Here is a 27,091-nt window from a genome sequence, read left to right as displayed (position 1 = left end):
GTCGTGACTCTTTTGTTAAGGTGGAATTGAGCTTTGTAGTTAAAATAGGGATTTTTGATTTCTTTGTGATGTACGGAGAATATAATGTCCTCACCAATCTTAACACACTCTCTGAGTGAAGAATTAATATTTTGAGCATTTACAAGTAAGTCTAGAGTTGTAAATTGGATTGTTAAAATTAATTTTGAAATGAGAAATATAGTACTCTCTGTAAGATCTTTTTTGTACTGAGCAATCTTTACATAACAATACCATTGTGAAGCTGTATAACTAAAGATGATCATTCGTATGATTGTAGTTACCACTGCTATACAATTGCAACAAATCTTGTACAAAGTATGTCATGTAAGTTGCCAATGGTAAATTTATGATTTGCTAAGCATGCGTACCCTGTTTCTATGCCTATATCATCTTTGTGTCTGAAGTTATTAAAATTGGCTATGTATTTGTATCTTAAACCTGTGTGGTATTCCTAGGTAACACCCCCCACACACACACACACACACACAATAGAATTTACATTAAGGTTAAACAGCTGTATGTTCTTCTTAGCATATGTGCAACATGCCTCAGGTGGCACGTGACCAGAATTCATCATTGAATTTGGTCTGCTGGTTGGATCATTACTTTCCCTGGCCCGGGCTGGGTACTGACAGGGAGGACAACATGAACACTGATCCATGTCCCCCAGTGATGTATGGATGGCCTATCAGGGACACACCACTCTCACAATGGGCCATTGAAGAAACTCATCCCACCCAGTAGGTCTTCCTGTGGATGCCTCAGACAGCGAGGAGCCAATGGCTACCTCCTGTGATTCAGCAAACCATGTAAAGACATGTGATATGCTTGTGTGACCCTGGACTCCATCTTGGGCCGGTAACTTTCCATTCACTGGGGCTGTGGGCTTTGTTTAGGACAATAATGTCCATGCACATGGCAGAAGATATAAAAGGACACCTAAAACATCTCCATGTTGCCTCTTTCCTGCTCTAATTCTCTGGACTGTGGATTTACAACTAAAAGGAGCATCTTGGACTGAGGACCTTCCAGTCTTTTGGAAGTTACTAGAGAGACTTTAGAAGCCAACAGTCTATTCCATCACTGCTACAAATCCGATATAAGGACTTTGCAATTATTTGTATGTATGTGATCTATTAACCATTTATAACTCTTCTTTTCTTAATAAATCTTTACTTAGTTACTAAAGATTGGCTGACAGTATGATATTTTGGTAAGATCTGAGATTCATACTGACCTGGGGATATATGTCTGATCATTTGGGATTAGAAAGAAGCTCCACATACAGTGAAATGGGTTTTCAATAACCTGGATGGGAGCCAAGGGCTGGAATGTCTAATGGGGACTGTGTTTGGCTTCTGATTAACCAGTGTGGTGCTGCAGAAGCTATTTTGTTGCTGGTTTGGTTAATCTAATTATAGAGTAAACCACCGGCTCAGGGGATTGCCTGCCCTATTTCTTGCAGTCTGCCCTGAGATTGGCATTATCGGTGTGGTCTATCACAGGGACTCAGTCACAACCATAATTACAATATAACAAAACAATAATTACATAATGCAGGCTGTTGAAACTTCCCCTCTAGTGAGAGCTCATTGAAATCTTGGGTATGATCCCAATCCTCACTGGAGCCCCTTTGCACCATCTTAAAAGGCCAGAGTGGTATAAAAAGGCTCTAGATAGGAAACCCGCAGCAGCTGCCATAATGTAGAAGGATCTCCAGTGCTGTCTAAATTACAACAGGGGCCTCTCCAACCCCCAAGCTGCCCAGGATTGGGATGGTGCAACGATGGTTTGAAGCCACTATGACACCTTCCTCCCACCCTGGCTGCAAGCTTTGTGCTGTGCCTCTTTGGGGCATGACAAAGAATCTCACTCTTGCGTGTAGGCTACATTTGAAGAAATTGTGTTGTAATTAATATGTTATTAATGATCATTATATCTAATTGTAATGATAATGGAGGCATTAGTCCTGGCCTCGATTTCAGAATGAGTTGAGCTGCCAGAAGGGGCCTCCAGATCATCTAGTTTGACCTCTTCAATATCACAGGCCAACACCACCACCCAGGACTCGCACACTAAACCCAACAACCAAAATGAGGCTCAAGTAAATGAAACCCACAGGAGACTAGATTATTATGTGCCCCAGGAAGAGAGTCGGAGGGACTCCTGAGGCCCCTGCAATGGCAGGGAAATGATTAAGTGAGATATACCCAGATAATCCTGGCAAGTAACCTGCACCCACAAGCTGCAGAGGAAGTCGAAAAAACCCTAGGGTCACTGCCAGTCTGACCTGGGGGAAAATACTTTCACAACCCCATGAGGGGGATTAGTGAGACCCTGAGCATGTGAACAAGACCCAGCCAGCCTAGCCCCTGAGAGAGAGAATGCTCGGTGCCACTTCAGAGCCCCTGACGCACCCTGACCAGAGTCCCATCACCGGCCATGGCCATCCTTGATGCTTCAGAGGAAGGAAATAAGAAAAAAACCTCCCAGAATGCACTGGGTAGAAAAATCCCTTTCTGACACCAGCCAGTGGCTGTCTGAAAGCTTGAAGGCTGAGCTTTAGGAAAGTAGGATATAAACCTGAATTGAGCCCCAGGGCTGCTTAGTCCTGCCCCACACCATCACAAGCAATCCCATCATACAATTGCACTCATAAATTTGTCCAGCTGTCTCTTAAGTTGTTTGCCACTGTGATGTTGCACCCCCATAATGCTTTATGGAAATATGCTTATGAAAGTAAATATGACATAACTGGAATATGTTTTAAGCTAGATATGCCATGTAGCATCTCTGCAAAGGTTAGGATGAATATATCCAGTAGATCATATTTGTCTGCATGTATCATTTTTGTATTTGAAGTTATGAATATTGGCTATGTACTCGTTTAATTTTAAGTAGCGTCAATGAAGCAGTTGGTCAGCTTCCTGAGAAAAGACTATTCTCAGTAAGTGCCCAATCAAGAAACACTTAAGCTAACAATGAACTTGGAGATGCTAGTCCACATCTGAGCTTTCCTGGGAATGTGGCCTGGCAGGAAAGGAACTGAGTCATGCATGGACATGTGACTTGCCCATGTGACTCCAAAACTCCATCTTGGAGCTGGATTCTGGATAGGAGAGAGGAGACGGTCTCCACCCACAAGAGAAAGTCTATTTAAGCCCCTGGGAGACCCCTCCATTTTGTCTTCAGCTGGCTCAAGAGATATCCTTTGGGGGTGGAGAGGCTACCTGAAAGAAACTGGAACAAAGGACAGTTACCACAGGGGTGTGAGTGATTGCTGGATCCAGATTAGAAGGAACCTAGTCTGTAAAAGAAGCTTATTGGAACATCTCTGAGGATGAGATTTCATCTGAAATCATTTTCTTACTGTATTACATTTAGACTTGCATGTTTTGTTTTATTTTGCTTGGTAATTCACTTTGTTCTGTCTGTTATTACTTGGAACCACTTAAATCCTGCTTTTTGTATTTAATAAAATCACTTTTTACTTATTAATTAACCCAGAGTATGTATTAATACCTTGGAGGGGTCAAACAGCTGTGCATATCTCTCTCAGTGTTATAGAGGGCGAACAATTTATGAGCTTTATGTATAAGCTTTATACAGGGTAAAATGGATTTATTTGGGATTTGGACCCCATTGGGAGCTGGGCATCTGAGTGCTGGAGACAAGAACACTTCTTAAGCTGTTTTCAGTTAAGCCAGCAGCTACTGGGGGGACGTTGTTCAGACCTGGGTCTGTGTTTGTAGCAGGCTAGCATGTCTGGCACAACCAGGCAGGGTTCTGAAGTCCCAAGCTGCCAGGAAAAACGGGCTCAGAAGTAGTCTCGGCACACCAAGGTGGCATTTCCCAAGGAGGTTTCTGTGATCCAACCCGTCACAGCCACCACAACTCCTATTGGAAGGTTGTTCCAGAACTTCATCCCAGTGATGGGAAGAAACCTTCTTCTAATTTCTAGCCTGAATTTGTTCATGGCCTGTTTATATCCATTTGTTCTTGTGCCAAGATTGTCCTTTAGTTTAAATAGTTCTTCACCCTCCCTGGTATTTACCCCAATGTATTTATAGAGAGCAATCATATTCCTGCTCTACCATTTTTTTAGGGATACTAAGACAAGCTCTTCCAGTCTGCTCTCATAAGATAGCCCCTCCATTCCTCTAATCATCGTCACAGCTCTTCTCTGCACCTGTTCTAGTTTTAATTCATCTTTCTTGAACATGGGTGATTAGAACTGTACACAGTACTCCAGGTGAGATTTTACAGGGCCTTGTACAATGGCATTAATACTTCTCTAGCTCTACTGGAAATGCCTTGCTTAAAAAAAATCCTAGGATTGCATTTGCCTTTTTCACAGCCACATCACACTGGTGGTTCATAGTCATGCTGTGATGGATCCACTCACCCAGGTCTCTCTCCTCCTCTGTCACTTCCAGCTGATAAGCCCCCAGCTTGTAGCAGAAATTCTCATTATTAGGCCCAAGTGCATGACCTTGCACTTTGCACTATTGAATTTCATCTATTTCTGTTACTCTAGTCATCAAGGGCATCCACATGTTCCTGTTTAATGTTCCGAATCCTCCTCTGTACTGATGATGTCTCCCATCTTTGTATCAGCAAATTTCATTAGCACACTCCTACTTTTTGTGGCAAGGTAATTAATCAAAACATTGAATAAGATTGATCCCAAGACTGATCCTTGAGGGACTCTGCTAGTAACTTCTCTTTAGTCCGATAATCCACCTTTCAGCACAACCCATTGCCTTCTCCCCTTTAGCCAGTTCCTTATCCATCTTACAATGCTTCCCATCCACCCTGAATAGTGGTCCAACCTCATCCTTCTTTATGCTCTTTTTATTTATATAACTAAAAAACCCTCTAATTATTTATTTGAATTCCCTACATTTTCTAACCGCCATGATGAAGCTTTCTTTGCGGACCAACCCCTTTTTCCGTTTCCTATAGGGTCTCTGCTTATTCTTAATTACCTTTTTGACATGATCATTCATCCAGCTGGGTCTGGAGTCTTTTCCTACAAGTTTTTTTCTCTTTCTTGGGATGCAAATGTCAGACAGATTTTGCATAGCTGATCTGAAGAAACTCCAAGCCTCCTCCACATTGTCTTGAGCTTGTCAGTACCGCTGACAACTTTAACAAATTCCCTTATTTTCCCAAAGTCTGCCATTTTGAAATAAACAGTTGATCACCTGGTTTTGATTATCCTTCCATTTCATTTAAACTGAATCAACTCATGATCACTCGATCCAAGGTTATTTCCTCTGACCACCTCTTCTATGATGTCCTCACCACTAACTAAACCCAAGACTAAAACTGCATCACCTCTTGTTGGTTCAATGATTTGACAAAGAAAACTGTCATCTATCACATCCAGGAATAAGTGGGCCCTATCATTATCGGAAGCTTTTATTCTCCAATTTATGTCCAGGAAGTTCGTCTCCCATTATGACCCAATTCCCAAAAGTATTTATCTCTCTATTAATATTAAGGAGATCTCTAGCACATCCAAGTCCAACCTGGAGTTCTATAGCAGACCCTTAATACAATCCCAACAGAACCTCTTTTACAATCCTTCCCCAAAGTGATTTTGACCCAAACAGATTCTATTTTGTGCATACTATCACTTCTTATTTCTTTACAGTTTATTGCTTCATTGATGTACAACACTACACCATCACCTTTACTTTTATTTCTATTTCGCTTAAAGAGCACATGCTCCTCAATACCTGTATTCCAGTCATGAGTGCTATTCCACCACGTTTCTATAATCCTTATAATATCTGGTTTTGCACCAGTAGTTCCAATTCTTCCATTTTATTACCCAGATTCCTTGCATTCGTGTACAAGCATTTCAGTTGTTTCCTTCAGACCTCAACCAGTTTTCTAGCTTGGGGTATTCCATTATCCCTTACTATATCTTCCTTTAGCTGAATTTCCTGAACCTGTGTATTGAAGCCAGGTGTGGAGATTTCACATGTCTCTCCCAACCTTCTCTGCTCATCTGCTAGTTTAAAGACCTTCTTATCAGTTGTGCCAACCTTTATCCCAGAAGGTTAATACCCCAGATAATCAAGTAGAGTAGATCAGTCAAGAAGAGTGTTCTTTCCTTAAATGTCTCCCACTGGTCATTCATCCCAAATCCTTCCTCATAGCACCAATCCTTGAACCAGCTATTAATTTTCATTATCTTGTTATGCCTTTGCCCAGCTTCTCTAGGAACTGGGAGTATTCTGCTGAAAATCATGTGAGCTTCCACTTTAAGCATCTCACCTAGCTGAGTGTAGTCATCCTTGATCCATTCCAATGGGAATCCAGCAGGACTGTCATTCATCCCAACATACAGCAGAATCGGGGGATTTTTGCCCATTCCCATCAGGATCCTCTTCAGCCTCACATCCACATCTTGTGTCCTTGCTCCTACAAGATAGCAGACTCTGCTGTTTTCTGGATCTGGTCTGGTGACAGGCCTGTTGATTCTTTTGAGTCTGGAGCCCCCAATCACCTAGACCTGTCTCTTCCTAATGTTGATATAAATCTGTTTTATGTTCTTTTTTGCAGTCCCATCCTTATTTTCCTTAGGCTCTGGTCCCTGGTTATCTCCATCATTTCTTCCTCTCTCCTGCAGGGACTGGCTTCTCTTCTTTTCTTCCTTGCCACCCCATCCTCTGCCTGTTTCTCCTTCTCATTCCCCAGTACAATAAATCTATAACTCAATTCAATTTTACCACTACTTGCTGGTCTCTTCCTCTGCTTTGTCCTTGTGGTCACATTCTTCCATATCTGCTTCCTCTTCTGGCAGTCGTCCTTCCAACTTCTGTTAGTCATATTTTTCTGTTTATATTAGAAATTTTGAATATAACTGGAATAACAATAATACTGACCTCATAGGACAGGCCAATTAATTGCTGTTTGTAGAGCACAATAAGACCTTTTAAGGAAGATGCCATATGCAAGACCCTGTCTTGCAAGGTGATGAGCACTACTTGAAAAGTACTAGGTGCCCTCAACTTTCTTTGTATTCTTTGTGAGTTGAGAATGCTCAGCACTTCATGGGAGGTTCTCAGCATTCTGAAGAATAGGGCCATAAATGCATGGTACTCTTAAAATGCCTTTTTGGGGAAAAGAGCACACCGGTATCCCAGATCAATTTAGTGGGATCCTGATCATCGCCCTGGACATTTGCCATTACTGGATAAGAGAATCATTAAAGGCCTAATCCTGAGATGTTGGAGTGAATGGGAGTTTTCCCTTTGACTTAAGTGGGAGCAGTAGCAAGCCTTCATGTCATAGCAGCATTTGAATAGCGACATACATTTCACTGCTGCTAGCTGAAGAAGGTGGGCTGAAGGGGGAGCATACATCACTTTTTAAATTCCATTTCAAGCACTGGTTAATGGCGTGGCTATGATTAAGTCTTCCCAGCTATTTCTGTTCCAATATGTTCTGCCAAATGACAATGTCACATATTCAATGAATGCAGAAATTTTTTTATCAGTGGATTAAAATGTTATTAGGAACACCAACAACTTGAATCCTAGTCATTTTTTTTTAAATGAATAATAAAATAGTTTCAGGTGCAATGTCTGCTTGTGAATTCTCCTGTCAATTTTTGTGGTTTTCCTATTTAAAAAAAAGGTTTTGCTTTCTTCTGTTGCTGTCTGAAAGACCCACCACAAACAGCAGGCGCAAATGACTATACACAAAAGCCAAAATCCTCAAAAGTATGTAGGTGCTTAACTCTCATTGAAATCAAAGGGAGTTAGGCCTCTAAACTCCTTTGAGGATCTGGGCCAAAGTGCTGGCCAAATGCACAAAGTAAACAATCTGAGCAAATATTTTCCTGGTCAATTGTAGTCAGTACAGTGGTTACTCATGAAATAGTAGGTGCATCCCAATGTACATTGGGGAAACAGGGACAGATTCTGATCTCTTTCCAGTGTTTTCCCCAGGAATTGAAATTGGGGGGGGAGGGTTTCAAATTTACAGGGGACCAGGGGGTGTCAGGGCCGATGAGGGGTGAGACCGTGAGGATGAAGGTGGGCTGTATGGCACCACAGTAAAAACTGAAAAATGTTTCATGACCATTTTATTAATTTTAAAATTATCACACAAATTAAAGTTGGCTACTCAAGCTTTCTATGAAGCACTACATCTACATCCTTCTTGGTTTCTTGTTATAATTTTGCATAACTCTGTTAATGAACTTCTTGAATGCAATGCATTCATCTTTGGTGGCTTCTCGTGTGCCCAGTACTTCCATTCCTTCCATTGATATGCTCATTAGTTCATTCACATGATCAGGCAGAAGGCGACTTCTTTCAAAACACAAAATTCTATTCAATGATGAAAAAGAACGCTCAGCTGTAGCTGTTGTGACTGGGAGTAGCAAGAGATGAATTCCTACTTCTTTCAGCCCAGGAAACATAGAATAAAGATCGGGTCGAGCCATTAGTGATGATAGAAAAGAAGTTGAAGTCAAATCTTCATTCATTAGTCATATGATATTCCACTCTGTGTTCAAATTCTCTATTCTGTCCTGAGAACATGGCAGCCCCATTGCTGGCAGTGCCTCACTCCACTCAACTGTCAGTGTTTTATAAGACAGGGATCTGTAAAAGCTACGTAGAGGTTGAGTAGAATCTAGAAGTCTCTGTTATAGATTTTTAAGAATCAAGTCTGTGTACTTTTTCAGTTGTCTTAAACACTTCTTGTCCCCTTCACTTAAGGATTCAATATAAATGCCTTCATTAGTCAACTTCTGGACTGAAGTCTTTGCTTCTTCCAGTACTTTTTCAATGGATAGCTCTCTGATTGATCCAAATGTAGCTTCTGGACAAGCTTTGCTGGACAAAGATCTACTACTGTTGTAGCAGATGCCTGGATGGCATTGTTTAATGACCCAAGTGGTTTCAACAGTAGACTTACAAGAGAGAGAATGGCAATAGTCTTCTCTGAATGTAGTAGCAAAAATAATCCACCAGCCTCACTACTTAGATCCATCCCATCTTGGTAGATGCTTTCCAAAGCCAGTAATAATGGCTGGAGTAATTTTAAGACAACAGCCAAGGATCGCTCATGAGAAAGCCAGAGGGTTTTCCCAGGTTGGACTAATTTGAACTTCAATCCCAGTGTATTTTCTATATTTTCCAAGATATTCAGTCTTTTTGGACTCTTGCTGAAAAAAGAATATAATGAAGACATTAAATTTCTAGCTTTTTTAAATGTCTTTTGAAGAGTCTGCAGCTCATACTAGTGCCAGTTGGAGTAGATGGCCTCTGCAGTGTGTATAGGAGAGACTAGGGTTACACTTTTCTCTGACCAAAGCTTGTGCTTCACCATGTCTTCCAGAGAAGTTTGCAGATCCATCAAATGTACAAGCAGACATCTGTTTGGGGTCCAATTGACAAGCATTTAACTCTTCTAAGATGTGGGTTGTCACAGATGCAGCCAATCTGTCTTCTATAACTTGAACATCTAGAAATGCATCTACTGGCCTACCGCTGACATCAAGATAATGTACACAATAACTTAATACTTGATGACCATTTGCATTGGTGCATTCATCAGCCATGTATGCAGATTTTTTTAATGTGGTGAGAGGGTTCTTCACTTTTTCAACTGTTGAGTCTTTCACTGTTGCAGCACATGCGTCTAGCCAGTCAGTTGAGTTTCTTGCAGAAAGACAGTGAACATTTGCTGGTCTTGTTCGGAACAAGTATTCAACTTCAGGATGAACAAGTAACAATGCACTTAACATTGGCCTCCAGTTTGTAGTGTGTGGTATCTCTTGCCTAAATAGACAGTAGGATGCCACAGCCATGTTTGTTCACATGAACTGTGTTGTGTCTCCAACATTCTTAACAGCCTCTTTAACACTCACCGGTGTTGTCCTTGGTCAGTGGAAGCTCAGAGTTCAGAGGTGCTTTCACATGAGTTCACCTCCCAGATGGGGGGCAAGAAGGCACCTTGCCCGTTCCTCCAGCTGCTCACTGTTCACTCTGGCCACTCTTGTTCATTGTGCCACCATTCACTCCATCGCTCTGTTGCCAATGGCCCTGCGCCATCACCTTCTGCTGCCACCTGCCACTGTGACCTCTGTGAGTTGGCCTCTTGAGGTTCCACCCAGCTCTCAACGATTTCAGCTGAGCTCTCAGTGGGGGAACCTCGGTGCTAGTGCAGACTGGGCCGTCTCTTCCACAGAAACACTGTCCCACAGCAGGTCTAGGCACTTAGACCTGATTATCAGTGATTTCAGCTGTAGGTGATCACTTAACGCAACAAAAGACTATCTATGGAGCCTAATCAGCTCTGTCTTTAAACAGTGGAGAGGGGCAGGTCTAATAGTACTTATGACTCAGGCAGACCATCAAGCAAAACACCCGTCCCCACCCTCTCTCTTGATGCCATCAATCAGCACAGGCTGAGTACAGTTCTACTGCCCTTTACTCAGACAATAAGAATAACAACATTTCTTTACCCCCCACATTCAAGTGATTTGTAACCCAACCCCAGCCAAAATCTATCACTCTGTTTGCTGGATACCTAGGTAGTTTAGGTGTGAATGTAAATACAATCTGGTCCTGAAGCCTTTTCCCCCAGGCCCAAGCTCATCACTAGCTGTCAGGGAGAGCTCATTTAGACTTTGCTTACAAATCATAATTTGAAATTATTAGGTTGGCCAACATCACCAAAATGAATGCACTGACATGGTCATAAAAACAACAGCTGTATAAGGAAGCTAGTCTATGTTCATACCTTTCAAATCTATTATACTTTTTCAGATATACGTATTTAATACACACTTTAAAAGCATATAAAGTGTATGATAAATGTTTCAATTTCAATTCAAATTTCCACACAATCACTAAATTGGCAACACTGCATGTAACTAGTTCACAAAACTGCGGGGGGGGGGGGGGGGTAGGGAAATCCTTTTCTCTTTCCTCACCTTCAGAAGTACTTGACTCCAAGAATAGACCCACTTAGACAGGACTCTTTGAGGAGTAAGGTTCTGTATGCTGGTGGACTCAATAACCAACCTGGGGAAAATAATTGGCCATACCTATATCAGTTCATAGCCCTGATCTCAGGGCTCTGTTTATTCTCCAACACAAAAAAAGGAAATATGGAGTGAAAACATAAAGTGACAGTGCTGTTGCCAACCCCCTAATCTCTGGCAGTTTAGTAGTCGAGGCCTCCACCCAGGCTATAGGTGTTCACAGGGCCTCTCAGGCCCTCACAGTCCTGCTACAGTTACAGGAGATGTTCTCCCAGCTCTCTCCTGGTCCCAAGCTCCCTCATGGAGCTAAGACCCACATCTATATCTCCTAGCTAGGATTCATCAGACCTAATCACCTGATGCTGCCCAGCTGAGTCAGATGATATGGACTCCTCTGCAGAATCAGGCAGGCTGCTTCCCAAAACCCTTGGTCCTAAAAGGGGCAGACCACCCTGTTACAGTACTATTCAGGGTGAGTAAAAACATCAGCATCTGGCTCAAAGAAAACAGTAAAAATTGCTTTAAAGGAATCATAATTAACTGCAGAGTGAACAATTTGTTTTACTGCCAAATTACAGTTTAATTTCATTCTACACAGATACCATGTACCATGATCCCAAGACCATAATCTTTAGACCATAAGAAAATGGAAGTACTGTACATCTCTCAGATGAAGTGAAAAACAATAGAAACATGTCTAAAAGGTTAAAAGCAGACAGTCGTTACATTGACAGAACAGGAACCTAAGAAAAGCTTACGAACAAGTTTACACCTTCAGCACTGTTAGCTTTTCACAACTTCTAGCCTGTTTCATTTGCAGCTGATAAAGAAATTATCTCAGACAGAAAGCTAGTCAATTTTATCCAGTACATCACAAGAACATCTTTTTGTGCCTAATACCTTTGGTGGCTGGAAGACGTACAGATGAAGATGATGATGCAACAATTTAATAAATTACATGTGAGTAAATGCCCAATATTTATACATAGTAAAAAAAATGGATACATACATCTCAAGGAATATAAACAGTTAAAATATTAACTATAAGCTGAATATATTTAAAGTAAAATAATAAGTGGAAGGGGAAAAATAAGCTACAGACATCTTCATAATACCAGAAGCCACAGATTTTTTTAAATAAACATTACCCCATTTCAGCAAAGGCGATCACTGCACTTTTGAGACTAATATTTGCACTTTAAAGGGACCTGTCCAACACCAACACCAACCCCCTGTTTATTCAGAACTAAAATGATTTTGTATTAAGATGGTTACTGAGAGGTAAACGGAGATGTGACCTGGCCAACAAAGCATGACTAATCTACCATTTTGAAAGGCTTCGCACTCATCACATTCAAATACTGTATGCCAAATTTAAGAGGGTCTCATGCAAAATCCAGCTATAAGAATTCATCACAAAATGTTCCCAAATGATGAAAAGTTAAACTTGTTTTTTTAAATAACTGAAGGATGTCCATCTGTGAACGGGACAGAAATCAACACTGAAAGTTAGAGATGTATGTTTTCCAACTGATTTTCTGTTACCTTCTAGCTCACACTAACAATCAATATGTAATATTCCCTGAAGCTACAGAGGAGGGCAGTGAATGACAGCTGGAGCATCTGCCTAGCTAGATTAATATCAGAGCTAGTACAACTAACTTTCTATTGTTGCTTAATGGGAAGAAAAAACTAATCACAAAAACAAATTCCTATTATGAAGCAATAGAATCCTTCTGATGTACAACATAGTTTTATATTTATAATATATTTATACTGACTATGATCTCAGTAATGCTATCATGACAATGTGTCTCAGTGGTCTTCTATTTTAAAGTAATTGTCCTAATTGCCTGTAGCATGCAAAGCTTGGAAGAACCAGAAATTCACAGTAAGTAGTACAATTTGATTATGCATCTTCTGCCATCCTAAAATTAACCAGAGTACTGAAGACTGTTTGCTTATTTTGCCTATATAATTGACAAAAGTTATGGTTCTGTATACTGTACATTCATAGCAGGATCCCATCTCCATGTGGCACCAATAGGAAGGATCAGGTTACCAACTTTCCACCAGAGTACACTTTCTAGGGTCTAATGTAATAGACCTGCAAACAACTGTTTCTAGCTTGAAGTGCAGTGGATCAAGATTTGGTGCAATTCTTCTCTCTGTCTCTCAAGAGATTCTTTTGCTAGCGCATTTTGTAGTCATTAGATACAGACGTTTCGCACAGCTGTCCTTTAAAATCCAAGTCTACTGTGAAATCCAGGTCACGCTGTAATGAAGATTTAGGCGTAACATGTAAGTAAGACTATAAGTAGTTTTGTGTGCAAATTTGATTATCTTTACTCAACCTAAGAAAGAATGCAGACTCAGAAAGACATGCACATAGTGTTCTTTTTACCAATGAAGTATGAGAATAAATGGCCCAACAGCATTCATTGGGTAACCTACAGCAGTGGAAGCTTTGTACATTCTTCTCAGAGGTTTCTTTACAGGCTTGTTGGAAATTTACCAAAATAGCTGTTCTGGAATAACTATTCTAGAACAGTTATAAACCGCTATGTGGGGACACTTATTCTGGAAAAGGAGTGTTGTTTTTTTTTTTCCAATTTAGCTTAATCCACTTCCAAATGAAATTCCAATTTTCCATCAAAAAATAGTTTTAATGGAATATTTTTGGCCCGCCCTATCATGGACTAGCCCAACACCCACTGAAGTCAATGGGAGTTTTTCCAGTCCCTTCACTCTGTTTTGGATTAGGCTATAAGGGTCACATTTTCAAAAGAGTTCAGCATCCACAATTGGGGCCAGATTTTCAAACCACGCTCCGCTCCCAGTTTAGCACCCAGCTGAGGTGGGAAATTACGAAAGCACTCAGCAGTCAGCAGCTGCCACTGAGAAAAATGGGACCTGCTGGCTGCTGAGATTATTTGAGAATTGGATAATTTAAGTTAGTCGTCTATATGCAAGCTGAGTGCATATGAGAATGTGCAACCCCTTACCTAGGGGCCCAACTGGGAGCAGTCCGATGTTCAGTTCTTGTGAAAATATGGCCCAACATGCATAACTGAAATAATTATGCCTGATCACCCACCGTTGAAAGCAATGGGAACTTTATCACTGATTTCAATGGCAGCAGAAACATGGCCTTCCCGCTTATGTCACAAAGTGAGAGCCATAAACCATACAGAATACACTGTACAGCTGACTTGACACTGCATTTGGAACTTTCCTTTTTTTCCTCCATGCTGATTTTTTTTTGCAATTTTAGCAGTGCAACATTAGCATTGTACAAACATAGTTATCTGCATCCGAATTCAGTGAGGTTATGAACCGACTACCTGCGACTGGTCATGAGTTCAGACCCTTTAACAGGCTCACTCTGTTTACTCTTCTGTATGGTCCATCTAGCATTACAGCCACAAATCAGAACCAAGGAAGCCGACCTACCACATTTTTTGCATTTGGTTTCATGGATATAGTTCCATAGATTTCTTCGCCTCTTCTCACAGTTAGGTAGTCCTCTAAGTAGAAGACCGTTTGCTTCCAGTGGGTATATGGAGCATCAGGGGCTACAAAACAGATGTTGGCATTTATATGAATTCGGCATTTGAGTCTGTTCTATGAACAGAACATTAGACTTTGAAAAAATCCCCTTCTCATGGCAGATTTCAACTCAGATACTATGACACTTGTATGGCTCCCACTTACCGTAGTGTAATTTCACTAAGTTGGGAGGACTTACTCCGAGTTTACATTGGATTTACATTGGTGCTAGTCGGAAGTGAATCAGACCTCATTTATAGTGCCTTTTACTTAAAGCTCTCAGAGCACTTACAAGAAAGATAAGTATCATTATGCAATTTTCAAGGTGGGATAACTAAGGCACACAAAGGCTAAGGGCTTGTCTTCACTACCACACTACATCGGTGCAGCTGCAGTGCTGCAGGTTTGCCGTGACATTATCGGGGATACCGTTCCTGATGGCTTGTAGTCCATTACAGACATAAAAGTTGCAATTCTTCAACAAAAAAACTTCAAAAACAGATTTCAACGAGAGACTGCTGAATTGGAATTAATTTGCAAACTGGACACAATTAACTTAGGCTTGATTAAAGACTGGGAGTGGATGGGTCATTACACAAAGTAAAACTATTTCCCCATGTTTATTCCCCTCCCCACCCCGTTCCTCACACATTTTTGTCAACTGCTGGAAATGGCCCACCTTGATTATCACTACAAAAGGGTAGTTCCCCTCTCCTTGCCCCCCACCCCCACTGATAATAGCTCACCTTACCTGATCACTCTTGTTACAGCCTGTATGGTAACACCCATTGTTTCATGTTCTCTGTGTATATAAAATCTCCCCACGGTATTTTCCCCTGCACGCATCCGATGAAGTGAGCTGTAGCTCACGAAAGCTTATGCTCAAATAATTTGTTCGTCTCTAAGGTGCCACAAGTCCTCCTTTTCTTTTTGTGAATATTCTCAGAGATTTAGAATTCTCTCCTGTTCCCAAAGCAGTTTACACTGAATGACTATATGCCGATATGTGATCCAAAGCTTATTTGTTACAGGGTGTCCTTTAAGATGATTCAATATCTCAACCATTTTGATTTATTAATTTCACACACACATCCTTCTAATGTATTGATGGATCTTCTTTCTACCCATCAATTTATTGATGGATCTTCTTTCTACACTTCTTATTCCCCTTTGCTCCTTTGGCTAGCACTAGAGGCCGGACCTTGCAAACCTGCCCCCTTTGAACTCCATTGGCTTTGAGGGATTGATGGACCTGGCCCTTACTCATTCCACTGTCCATATCTTCCCCCTGAAAACTTCAACAGAATGTGTTTGTCTTCCTTTCCCCTTTTGCATTTCCTGTATGTTTTTGAAATGTTATTTTCAGATCTTTTGAGAAGCCCCTTGTGAACCTGCACTGGCTCCTTTTTATTTCTTGCATTCTTCTAGTTCAGGGAGTCTGCTGCACCTCTAGGCCCTGATCCAAAGTCCATTAAATTCAACAGATCTTATTAACTTCCTAGAGATTGGGAGCAGACCTTCTCTTAGGCTTCTTCCATACTGATGGATTTGAATATTTCCTGCTATTGCATTTTACTCTCTGTAAAGGTAAAATTTTCAAAATTGCTTAAGCCCAGACCCTCAAATGTACTTAGGCACCTAACTCCCATTGATTTCACAAATCTGGACCTTCAGAGCCTAAGTCTCACTGAATTGCAAAACATTTAGACTCCTAAGTCAGTTTTGAAAATGGGACTCAGGCTCCTAAGTCACTTGGGCACTTTTGAACATTTTACCCTAGGTTTTTTGATTTCCCAAGTTTGCATTCATAACTCTGATATCCTTGTACCACACTACTTGATGATTTCCGTGAACACATTCCTTACTAGGACAGCTATCTGGGTTCTTGGGCAAGTCACTTAACAGAGTCTTAATTAATATTTCCTTTCTCTCACTCTGTTTCTCTTGTCTATTTACACTGTCCAATTTTGCAGCAGAGACTGTCTTTTACTCCCAATCACAATAGTACCTACAGACCCCAGTGAGGCTATGTCTACACTGCCCCACCATTCAGACTACAGGGGTGTGTTGCACTATAACTCCCCCTGCTGGACACTGCAGTTCCAACCAAACAGTTCCTATTTTGCATTACTGTAGTCCTCTTTCAAGAGGACTATGTTAATGCAAACTAGGAACCTTTTAGTTCACACAGGTAGCGTCCACATGGGAGTTACAGCAATGCACTTTGGTGCGCATTCCTATTCACACCCTCATAGGCTCAACTGCAGGCCAGGCCATTGAGATGCCTTGAGATGTCTATATAACACCTAGCACACTGGGGCCCTGGTCTCAAGTTGTGGCCCCTAGGCACTAAAATAACCGATCCCATGAGTCTGTTGGTACCATTTTAAGACCCACCTTTCCTCCCAGCTCATTAGCCTCATGGCTAATAAAACAATGAAATCTAATGCGAAAAACATTCTCACTTCCTCCATCATTACATCTATTTTAATCTCCCACTTCCATGGAATTAAAATACAATGTCCTGCTTCTTCCTATTAGCTCTCATGGGACCCACAGATCTCTCTCTCTTTTCACATACTACAATGTAAATCAGGAGTAACTGAAGTCAATGGAGCTACACTGGTGTGAGAGGAGAATCAGATCCAGAGAATAAATTACCAACCAAAGGATGGGAGCAAAGAGCATGGATGAACAGGAATGTAATGTGAAAATCTACAATAACAAAAGGCTGGCATATGGAGCTAAATGCCCTTTTCCAGCTCCTTACTTTTCTTACACAGATTATCTACAGATGCTGCCTCTCTGAAATACTGTGCTTGTAAATGTGTTTTATGCATTGTAATCAAGAGGTCTGATTCTGCTGTCACACTGGTTTTACCTAGTATAATTCTGTTGATTTCAATCCAATCACTCCTTATTTACCTCGGTATGAGAGGAGAAGGGCCAATGGGTCTGTGGAAGTGTGAAAGATGATCTTTCAAAGTAAATGAGTCATATAAACCACAGCAATATTTTTCACATGTATTTTTAAAACAATAAAAATGTTTTTCAGACTTGTATGTGATACTGTATTTAAGACACCCCACCCCCCCAAGCCATTCCACTGAAAGCTGAAAATACCAGAAAATGCCACGGGGGCTATTTATAAAAAGAAAACAAAAAGAGAGAGAGAGAAATTTTTTCTCTGGTAAATGAGTCTTCGCGTTTCTTGGTGAGCCTGGGTCAATAACACCAGACAGAGATGAGAGACACTTAAGAATTCAGGAGTCTTTTTGCATGTCTATCAGTTGGTTCATAGCAGCCAGCTTCTCTCTTTCTGCTAAGAAGAGTCAATTTAAATTGCTGTTTGCTGGAGACAGTGATATGTGTTCAGTGTGCTCTTCATAGTAAAAATGCAACAGTCTGTGACAAGCCAAATTGAGTTTCTTCCAGTATTATTATCATGCATTCACTGAGATCACATTAACATAATCAAACTCATGAGATGATGAGAAAGATGCCGAGACCTGGTCTGCTCACAGATTTTGTACCAGTACAACAATTTTGCTTAGGGGTGCAATTTTTTTTTATTTAGCTAAAATGGTTGTACCAACACAACCCTGAGTGTGGTTCTAATTATACCAGTAAAAATGTGGCTTATATCAGGAGAGCTTATTCCCCTTCTCTTATGGGAATATGTCACTATATGCACCTTTATACTAGTATCTATACTGGGGTGGGCAAACTTTTTGGCCCGAGGGCCACATCTGGGAATAGAGATTGTATGGCGGGCCATGAGTGCTCACAAAATTGGGGTTGGGGTGCAGGAGGGGCTGAGGGCTCTGGTTCGGGGTGTGGGCTCTGGGGTGGGGCCAGAAATGAGGAGTTCAGGGTGCAGGAAGGAGCTCTGGGCTGGAGCGGTGGAATGGGGTGTGGGGTGTGTGTGTGAGGGCTCTAGCTGGGGGTGCGGGCTCTGGGGTGGGGCTGGGGATGAGGGGTTTGGGATGCAGGAGGGTGCTCCAGGCTGAGATCAAGGGGTTCGGAGGGAGGGAAGGGGATCAGGACTGGGGCAGGAGGTTGGGGCATGGGGAGAGGTTGGGGCAGGGGTGCAGGCTCCGGGTGGCTCTTACCTCAAGCAGGACCATGCCACTGCTTCCGGGAGCCGCGTGGAATGGTCCCCGACCCTGCTCCCCAGATGGAGCACTGGAGCGGGACAAGCCCCAGACCCTGCTCCCCAATGGGAGCTCGAGGGCCAGACTAAAATGGCTGGCAGGCCAGATCCGGCCCGTGGCTGTAGTTTGCCCACCCCTAATGGAGGTTGACCCGCTTAACTATATTGTTATAATTAAAATGGTAGAAGTTATGTGTATAGCAGAGCTGGGTGGGAAATAATTCTCACTTAAAGGGAAAACTATCATGATTTTGAATAATTTTGCGTCCTAAATAGGGATGAAATGTAAATCTCTCTAAAGTTTTCACAAACAGACAATCCATACTTTTTTTTGAATTGGATCAATCAAAATCAATTCATTTCCATAATTTAAAAACATTTCATTTTGATTTCAACTTTTTTGTTATTATTTTTTACCTTTCTTTAGTATGAATTAACTACAACTTTGAAACAAAAAGTCATTTTGAAGAAAAAACAAACCTTTTTGTTTACAAAATGTAACATTTCAACAATTTTGAAATGTTTATTTATTTTCAAAGGGTTTTTGAAGTGGGAGATTTCTCAAAACCATTTGTCAAAAACAACTTTCTACAAATCGGCCTTTTGTGATGAAAAATGTTTCATCAGAAAATTCACAACCAGCTCTAGTGTGTAGACAAGTCCTAAGTTATGTAGTAACTCTTCCTCTGACAGCTTCCCACACTCATTAGACTAGTTGAATGCTGCTGCATGCATGAGTTTGGATCCAGATCCATGCCAAACTTCTTAGGGCCAAATAAAGTCTGACCCGGCACAGATGCACTCTGGGAAAAGAGTGCAGGGACTTCCAATCATCCGTAATGTTCCTTAGAGAAGATTGACATAATTTGACCGTCTGTGCTCCCTGAGCTGAGGAGAGTGGTGTGTCTGAATAGATGGAGGCATGTAGTCATTGACGCTCAAATCTGTCAGGCAAATATCAGCCTATTCACCCATTTTAAAAAAAATGTATAATAATAATGTGCCAAATACCTAAATGAGGCTAATCAGTGTAGTTCTACTGATGTCTGTGGTTCTCTGCCAATGTACACCAATTGAGGAGCTGGACCAGTGTCTCTAGTTAATGCAAATTTTTCACACACACATACACACACACACACACACACACACACACACACACTCCATTCTCATTGGGCCACATTTAAATTTGCACTAAGGCTCCTTTGCTCTGCTCTGGTTATAAGTTACATTTACATTAGGGATGTTGAAAAATTTATGTCAAAACTATTTTTTGACAGAAAATTGGGTTTTTGATGAAACAATTTTTCACAAGTGTCTGATTTTTTTATTGTAATTCAAAAAAATTAATAACGAAAAAGCAAAAAAAGTGTTCAGTTGAAAACTAAAATATTTTTATTTGGGTATGCCACTGAGGTGCCTCATGGAAGTCGTAGTTCAGTAGCTTCATGTGGCTATTCTCCACTATGGTTCAGGCTATGCAGCCAGATTTCATTATGCAATGATGCCATGCCTTCTGTCACCAAGAGGTGAAATCCTGGTGCACCATGGGAGATGTAGTGAGACCTGACAATTCACACTATAGAGGAGACTGGGTGCATGAAGCACTCAAACTACAACTCCCATGAGACACCACATTGGCATTTCAGAATCGAATTCAGCTTTTCAACATAATATTTTGCTTTTTGATTTTTCACCAAAAAGTCAAAATTTTCTGGTGGGGTGGGCATTTTCTGACAAGATCTAAGTTACATCCACTTTAAGGCCTGCCACAGCTGCATAATGGTGTCTCAGTGCAAATGACAATCTGGCCCAATGATATTTTGGTATCCTGTCCCTTTAAATACAGGAAGTCAATTATTTGATTTTCTTTTTAAAAAACAAGTTATATTGGCTAGGGCAAGACCGTGAACTCCTTACTCACTTTGGCGAGCAGTTGTTCACAAGAATAGGGCTGTTCATCAATGTGAATAAAGGATTCACATTCTCGCCTTCAGGATTATCACACAATGGAGCTGTGGCAATAAGGAGATAGTGTACCTGTTGAAAATCCCATTTTCTTGTGGCACTTTGTAAATTCAATATTAAAATAGGTGACCAAGGCATGAATGTAATCGTTGCGCTGAATTTGGAGGCAGAACGCAGATGTAAAAGCCAGTTCTTCAGTCTTCACTGTATAAATATCCACTTCCTGCATTGAGGAAAAAGAATAAGCCATTTACGTAACAGAAGTCTGTATGTCTTGAGTTGTCTTGACTAGACTAGGTGAGAGGATCTGTTTAACATGTTGAGTGATGTATTTAAACATTTTATTTATTGCTCAGCAATGTAGGCTACAAGCGGCCCATTGCTCTGTAAGAAATCAATGGCATGTTTGAGAAGAATAGCATCCACGAAATCAGCAAATGACCCAGAAGGGGGATCTTACAACCAGGCAGCCAGCCAAATAACTCACTAGCTCAGCAGAGAACAATGGAGAGGCCAACCAGTGAAAGGGAATTTGCCCTGGGGGGTTGCAGTAGTTAGAGAGAAACAAGGTAAGAAAATATGCTTTGAAATATGGAGAAAAAGTAGAAGAGGGAGCCTTCAGGGCCCAATTGCGAGACCCTTACTCTCTCGTGTAATTATTACTCAGCATGAGGAAGGGTGGCAGAATTGGATCCTTAATAACCAGCAGAGGACAGTTAATATTACTGTAGGAGTGGGCATAAGCCTTAGGGGTTGGACAGAAATCAGACTTGACTTAAAAAAAGGAGGCAGGGCCATGAAAGCTGGCAGCAGAAGACAGCAAGAAAATTAAGCCATAACACATCTGTTTACCTGGGTCAGGCCTGAGAGGAGATGGAAGGAGTTTTCATCACTTGTAAGAACTGCACACAGATATATAGCTGAGTGAATAATGCAGAAAATATGCCATGAATATTCATTTGAATTTTAAAATTTATTTGCTTCGGCCATGTCTGGACACATTGTAATGAACAACCCAGCATTGGCAGGGTTGTGAGTAAGATGAGTTCATAGACTTTGCTACCTCTAATTTCTACTTGGCAACATGGTTAAATTTGTTGATGTCTAAGGCCTCTTCTGTGAATTTTGATTCGTAAGGGCATCTTTTTTCACTTTTGGATCCTCTTCACAGAAGGGAATATGCATTAGCTGTGTAGAGCTAAATAAACAGAACCTCCAAAGTAGGTGACATGGTCCCACTTCCCCCGATCATGCTTTCTGACCTTGTATCAAAGAATGGATTCCAAAATATTAGGCACAGGATTTTTTTAGACCACAGAAGAAAATTATCTAAGTATTAATATGGCTTGAATGTGGCATTCAACAACAAAGATGCAGTCTCCAAGACAGTGTGCTTATGTTGATGCTCAAATCAGATCTCACGCTTCAGGGCATAAGCTGATTGCCTCAGGAATCGGGATGAATTCTCCCCACGCATGTACAGCATTGCACAGTTGTTTGGGATGCTGTATTATGCATGTTCATTGTTTTCCTCAGAGGCATTAAATACTGGACACTGTGAGAGGCAGGATACAAGGCTTGGTATACCATTGGTTATATCTGATGGTATGGGATAGCCTACATTTCAAATGGTGCATTTAATTATATCCCTGTAAGTACATCTGCCTTCACTTCCTCTTTTGTTGGTGACCAGGTGCAACTATTTGGTAATGAGTCCAATACACCACTTCATATCAAAAGGAGGAAAATCAATTTCAACATTAAAATAAAGAAAAAGACAGAAACAATTCATGCATTCTGAGACAAAGTTTGTTCTACGCTACTGAAGTCTGAAAAGGAAACATATGGGCTAGATTCTCTTCTCCATTACATCAGTGTAAACCTGGAGTAACTGGATTGACTGAAGCGGAATCACTCTGGATTTATATCAGTATAATGGAAATCAGAATCTTGCACATTTATACAGAATACAATTCTATATTTTGTCAAGAATGCTCAATAATATAGGAGAGGCATAGTAAGACAAACAGAGACAGACTCAGCTATTATTCAGAAATGGATTTCTTTGCATTGACCACACAATTCATAGATTTTTCCAAGAGGATGAAAACATAGGGTAAGAGGGCCTACATCTTTAACAACAGAGCTCTAGTTTTGGCTTAATATATTGGAGATATTGTTCAGGAACAGTTCAACCATATGAAGAATGTATTCTGCTTCCAAGGTCACTGAGTATCTGCCATGTGGAGGCACTGAATTATCTGTCACATGTTTATAAGTGGTATAAATGAAAACTGCCTCACTGCTTTAAGGTGCAGTACTTCTCTGAAAAGTTATTCTGCATAAAAGGCATTGCAGAGGTTCTGCGTTTATTGTCTCTTAATAATGCCTTTCCAAATATGATTAATCTGCAAGTAAAAATATTTTTTAACTGCCATCCCTGCAAACCCACCTGCGATGTCCTTCTCCCTTATTATCACAGGGTACTGATGGCTTTCACCCAAAAAGAAGTAGCAATTTTGGATGCATCAATTTTTGAGTGTCTGACTTGAGACAACTTTAAAGGGTCTGATTTGCAGAGAATGCTGAGCATCTGCTCTGTGTAAATCAGACCCTAAAAAGGGTTTCCAGGGGGGACCCAAAAACTTAGGCACCCAAAACAACTAATCACTTTTCAAAATCTTAGCCAAAGACTCTGCAAGTCAAACTGAGCCTTCAGTGACAGCTGCAGTTCCATTGTCTTCAGTGGATTTGCAGATGTAACTGACTGGAACTTAGCATAAATTTTTTGTTGTTGTTGTTGAAGAAAGACTAGAATCCAGCTCCCCCTCTCTGAGCTGCATTGGCTCTGCAGGGTGAAGCAGAATCAAAATCAATAAAAAAAATTATTTTGTCAGCAAAGTTGGTAAAAATGTCTCTGGAAATCTACAGGGAACAAAAATACTGGTAAGGGGGTGCCAATTTTACAGTCATTTTTTCAGAGCAGAACCATACTTTAATTTGCCATGCAGAGTAGGAGATTAAAAAAAAATGGTATTGATTAATTTGTACAATTTTGTACTGACTCAATCCCTGTTCTTAACCTCCATTTCAGCTGCCACAAATTCCTATACTAGATGTGTGTCCTGCTTCTCAGTCAAAATCCCAGGTGGCTGAATGCTAATTTTGCATAAAATTAGATGGAAAAGTCATGCTCCTCCACATTTCTCTCCAAATTATTCAAAAATGGGGCATAATTGAGCACAAGGCTAGTCCAAGAGCCCTTAATTGTAATAAAGTGTTAAACTGAGAAACAGTAAGAGTGATAAACACAGCAGCTATCTATCTCGGATGAGATTGTGGCTGGGGGCCTGTGGAGAAGCACAGAGGGGAATAGGGGCATAAGGAACCTCCTCTGCTATGTGTCCCACTCAGTTCTTGTATGCAGGAGTGTGGAAGATTTGGTTTCTGCCACAAGTGGCACTAGTCACCTCAAGAGTGCGTGATGGGTGTGAGAGTAAATAGAGGGGAAGGAGCAGGAATCACCCTCCCAAACTTTCAGCTTGGAGAGCAGGGGACAGCAATGCCTCCCCCTCCCCTCAGCCCCTGAGCTTTTGGCTGGCTGTGGAGAGGAGGCTGCAGAGCAGGAAAGAAGGAGAGTCTGAGGGTGCTTTGTACAGCTACCTCAGTGCTCTGCAGAGGTGAAAGTAACTTAAAGGACTTACCGGTACTGGAGTCCTGAGCAGGGGCATGGCCTCCACCGGAAGAGGCAGGGCCTCTAAATCACCCCCGGAACTACCAGCTGCAGAGGCGGCTGGGAGCTCAGGGGTGATTTAAAGGGTCCGGGACTCCAACTGCCACTACCGCAGAGGAGCTCCAGGCCCTTTAAATTGTCGATGGAGCCCTGCCGCCGGGCTCCAGCAGCGCTTTAAAGGGCCCAGGGCTCCGGCTGCTGCGGGGAGCCCCGGGCCCTTTAAATCACTGCAGGAGCCCCGCTGCTGGGGCTCTGGCAGTGGGGCTCGGACGGGGCTTTAAAGAGCCCGGTCTCCCCGCAGCAGCAGGAGCGCCAGGCCCTTTAAAGTGCCGTCCGAGCCCCACTGCCAGAGTCCTTTAAATCGCCAGCCTGGGGAAGCCAGTCTGGTGTGGCACAGCGTACTGGCTCTTGCCAGTACGCCGTACCAGACCATACCAGCTTACTTTCACCTGTGGTGCTCTGTCAACCCTGCCTCCATGCTGGCCTTCCAAATAGGCTCAATAACAGGAAGTGGCTGCAATTGTAGTCTCATGCCAGCAGGGCCCTCAGCAGTGTCATTCTGCTGGGCAGGCAAGAGCCTGCAGCTGTGGCTCCTTTCCTACCTGGGGTCCTCCCTTACCAGCTCTGCAGGAGAGAAGAAGCCTGGCCAGGACAAGAGGGTGCAGCACTGGCTGATAGCAGTTTCTCCTTTCACTTCTACCTCCCCCTGCCAGACACACCCCCTTTGGTAGTACAGACAGGAGGAGTGCAGCTATGAGGGGAATTAGAGGAAAGGAAGATGGCAGGATTTTGGAAGAGGGAAAGAGAACAGGGCAGGAGGCAGTTTGGAGAAGAGAGAATGAAGTGTTTGGGGAAGAGGGTGGAAAGTGAGGTGAGATTGAATGGGGGATTCATGGAGAGGAGAAACTGGAATCTGGGAGAGGAAGAGAGAGGTGGTGTGGAGGAAGAGGAAGGAGACTTGAGGAGTTTGGAGGAAGGAGAGGAGTCAGAAAAGATTTCACAAAGAGGGGTCTAGAGGGGAAGGAGAAGAAAGTAGGGAGTGGAGGCGCAGCATGCTGTCTGAAGATGATTACAGGATGGAAGCCAGGCAAAGGTGGTACCACAGCAAGAGAAGTGGAAGACAGCCAAAGTAGGTGCTGTGGGTCTTGTTTTTATTTTTAAGAGGAGTGGGGAGAAAGGAAATTGTGTTGGGACCCTTATCGAGTTGTCTCCTGGTGTTGAAGGGGAATGGTTCAGTCCCTCCCACAGACTCCTTGGGGCAAAATCATCTTGCAGCGTGGGGATATGGGCAGAAGCACATTTGGCACGTGGCCAAACTCCCTAGGCACTTAGAGGCATTGTGCTTCCTTCAGGCTCATTGCTTCCCAGAGCCCTCTCTGGGGATATGTGGCTCCATGCAGAAAGTATTGTGCCCCTGCCCTCTGAAAATCAGGTCCCCCTTTTGGACAACCCAAAAATGGATACACCACAGATCATGAGACACTTGAAAACACAAGCCAGGTTTTTTGTTCCCACTGCGTACTCTCATGGTTCGGTACCCCAGTGTGTGTTTTAGGCATTAGCCCCTGCATGAGGAAGACCTGCTGAAAAGGCTGTTTATGTGGACTATGGGTTCTCAACCAGATGTCATGACCCTCAAGAGGTTGTGAACAGGTCCTGGGGGTCATGACAACCTACCTTATCTTTATGAGTAGATGGGAGATAAGCCTCAAAACTGCTGTGGGTTCCCAAAACTTTTTTATGGAGTCAGCATATGGAGAGCCACCTTCTCAGTCTGCTTGCGCTCATATTTGTTCAGCCAGCCTTTTACTACAGTTTCTTAAGGGTTTTTTTAGATTTAAAATCTCATAGAATCATAGAATATTAGGGTTGGAAGAGTCCTCAGGATGTCATCTAGTCCAACCCCCTGCTGAAAGCAGGACCAATCCCCAACTAATCAGACATCACACAGGAAACAGTTCGCTAAATATACCCATATATAAAGCCCACCTTGACACCTCCTGTGTTCTCACTGAGCAGATTGTGAGTTCAACAACTACTTTAGGGCAAGAGTCTGAGACCTTTACTCACATTGAGTAGTACCTGACTTAGCTATTAGTTCCATTGATTCCAATGGTGCTATTATAGAATAAGGCACTCTTCAACGTAAGGGTGGAAAAATCAGGCCCTTAGATAGTCTAGCATGGCTCCTACTAAGCATGTTATGCTTAGAGCCCTACCAAATTCACAGTCCATTTTGGTGAATTTCACAGTCATAGGATTTTTTAAATCATAAATGTCATAATTTCAGCTATTTAAATCTGACATTTCACAGTGTTGTAATTGTAGGTTTCCTGACCCAAAAAGGAATGGGGGGAGGGGAGAGTAGCAAGGTTATTGTAGGGGAGGTTGCGGTACTGCTACCCTTATTTCTGCGCTGCGGCTGGCGACGGCGCTGTCTTCAGAGGTCGGCAGCTGGAGAGCAGTGACTGTTGGCTGGGAGCCCCGCTCTGGAGGCAGAGCCACCACCAGCAGAAGTAAGGATGGCAGAGTATGGTATTGCCACCCTTACTGCTGCCTGCAGAGTTGGGCCCTCGTCAGCCGCTGCCGCTCTCCAGCCACCCAGCTCTGAAGGCAGCAGCGCAGAAGTAAGGGTGGCAATACTGTGACCCAA

At 42.2% G+C, this 27,091-nt stretch overlaps 1 protein-coding gene across 3 annotated transcripts in view; it reads right to left on the bottom strand.

The window, feature by feature from the left end:
• Positions 1 to 11,593: 11,593 nt before the first annotated feature.
• The window catches only part of PRMT8 (protein arginine methyltransferase 8), a 101,480-nt gene continuing 85,982 nt past the window's right edge, over positions 11,594 to 27,091 (bottom strand). For 2 of the 3 annotated variants that reach the window (XM_048823331.2, XM_048823325.2), the window contains 3 exons: positions 20,778 to 20,928; positions 14,492 to 14,613; positions 11,594 to 13,313 (listed from right to left, as the gene is read on the bottom strand). In XM_048823331.2, coding sequence (XP_048679288.1) covers positions 13,230 to 13,313; positions 14,492 to 14,613; positions 20,778 to 20,928 — 357 coding nt within the window. In that variant the 3' untranslated portion in view covers positions 11,594 to 13,229. The remainder of the gene's footprint in view (positions 13,314 to 14,491; positions 14,614 to 20,777; positions 20,929 to 27,091) is intronic. The other variant, XM_048823337.2, reaches the window with a different exon arrangement.

This window comes from Caretta caretta, chromosome 1 (genome assembly GCF_965140235.1).
Source record: "Caretta caretta isolate rCarCar2 chromosome 1, rCarCar1.hap1, whole genome shotgun sequence".
In the NCBI taxonomy this organism is placed as follows: domain Eukaryota; kingdom Metazoa; phylum Chordata; order Testudines; family Cheloniidae; genus Caretta; species Caretta caretta.
Note: the sequence above shows the minus strand (reverse complement) of the source record. Positions and strands in the feature narration are given on the sequence as shown.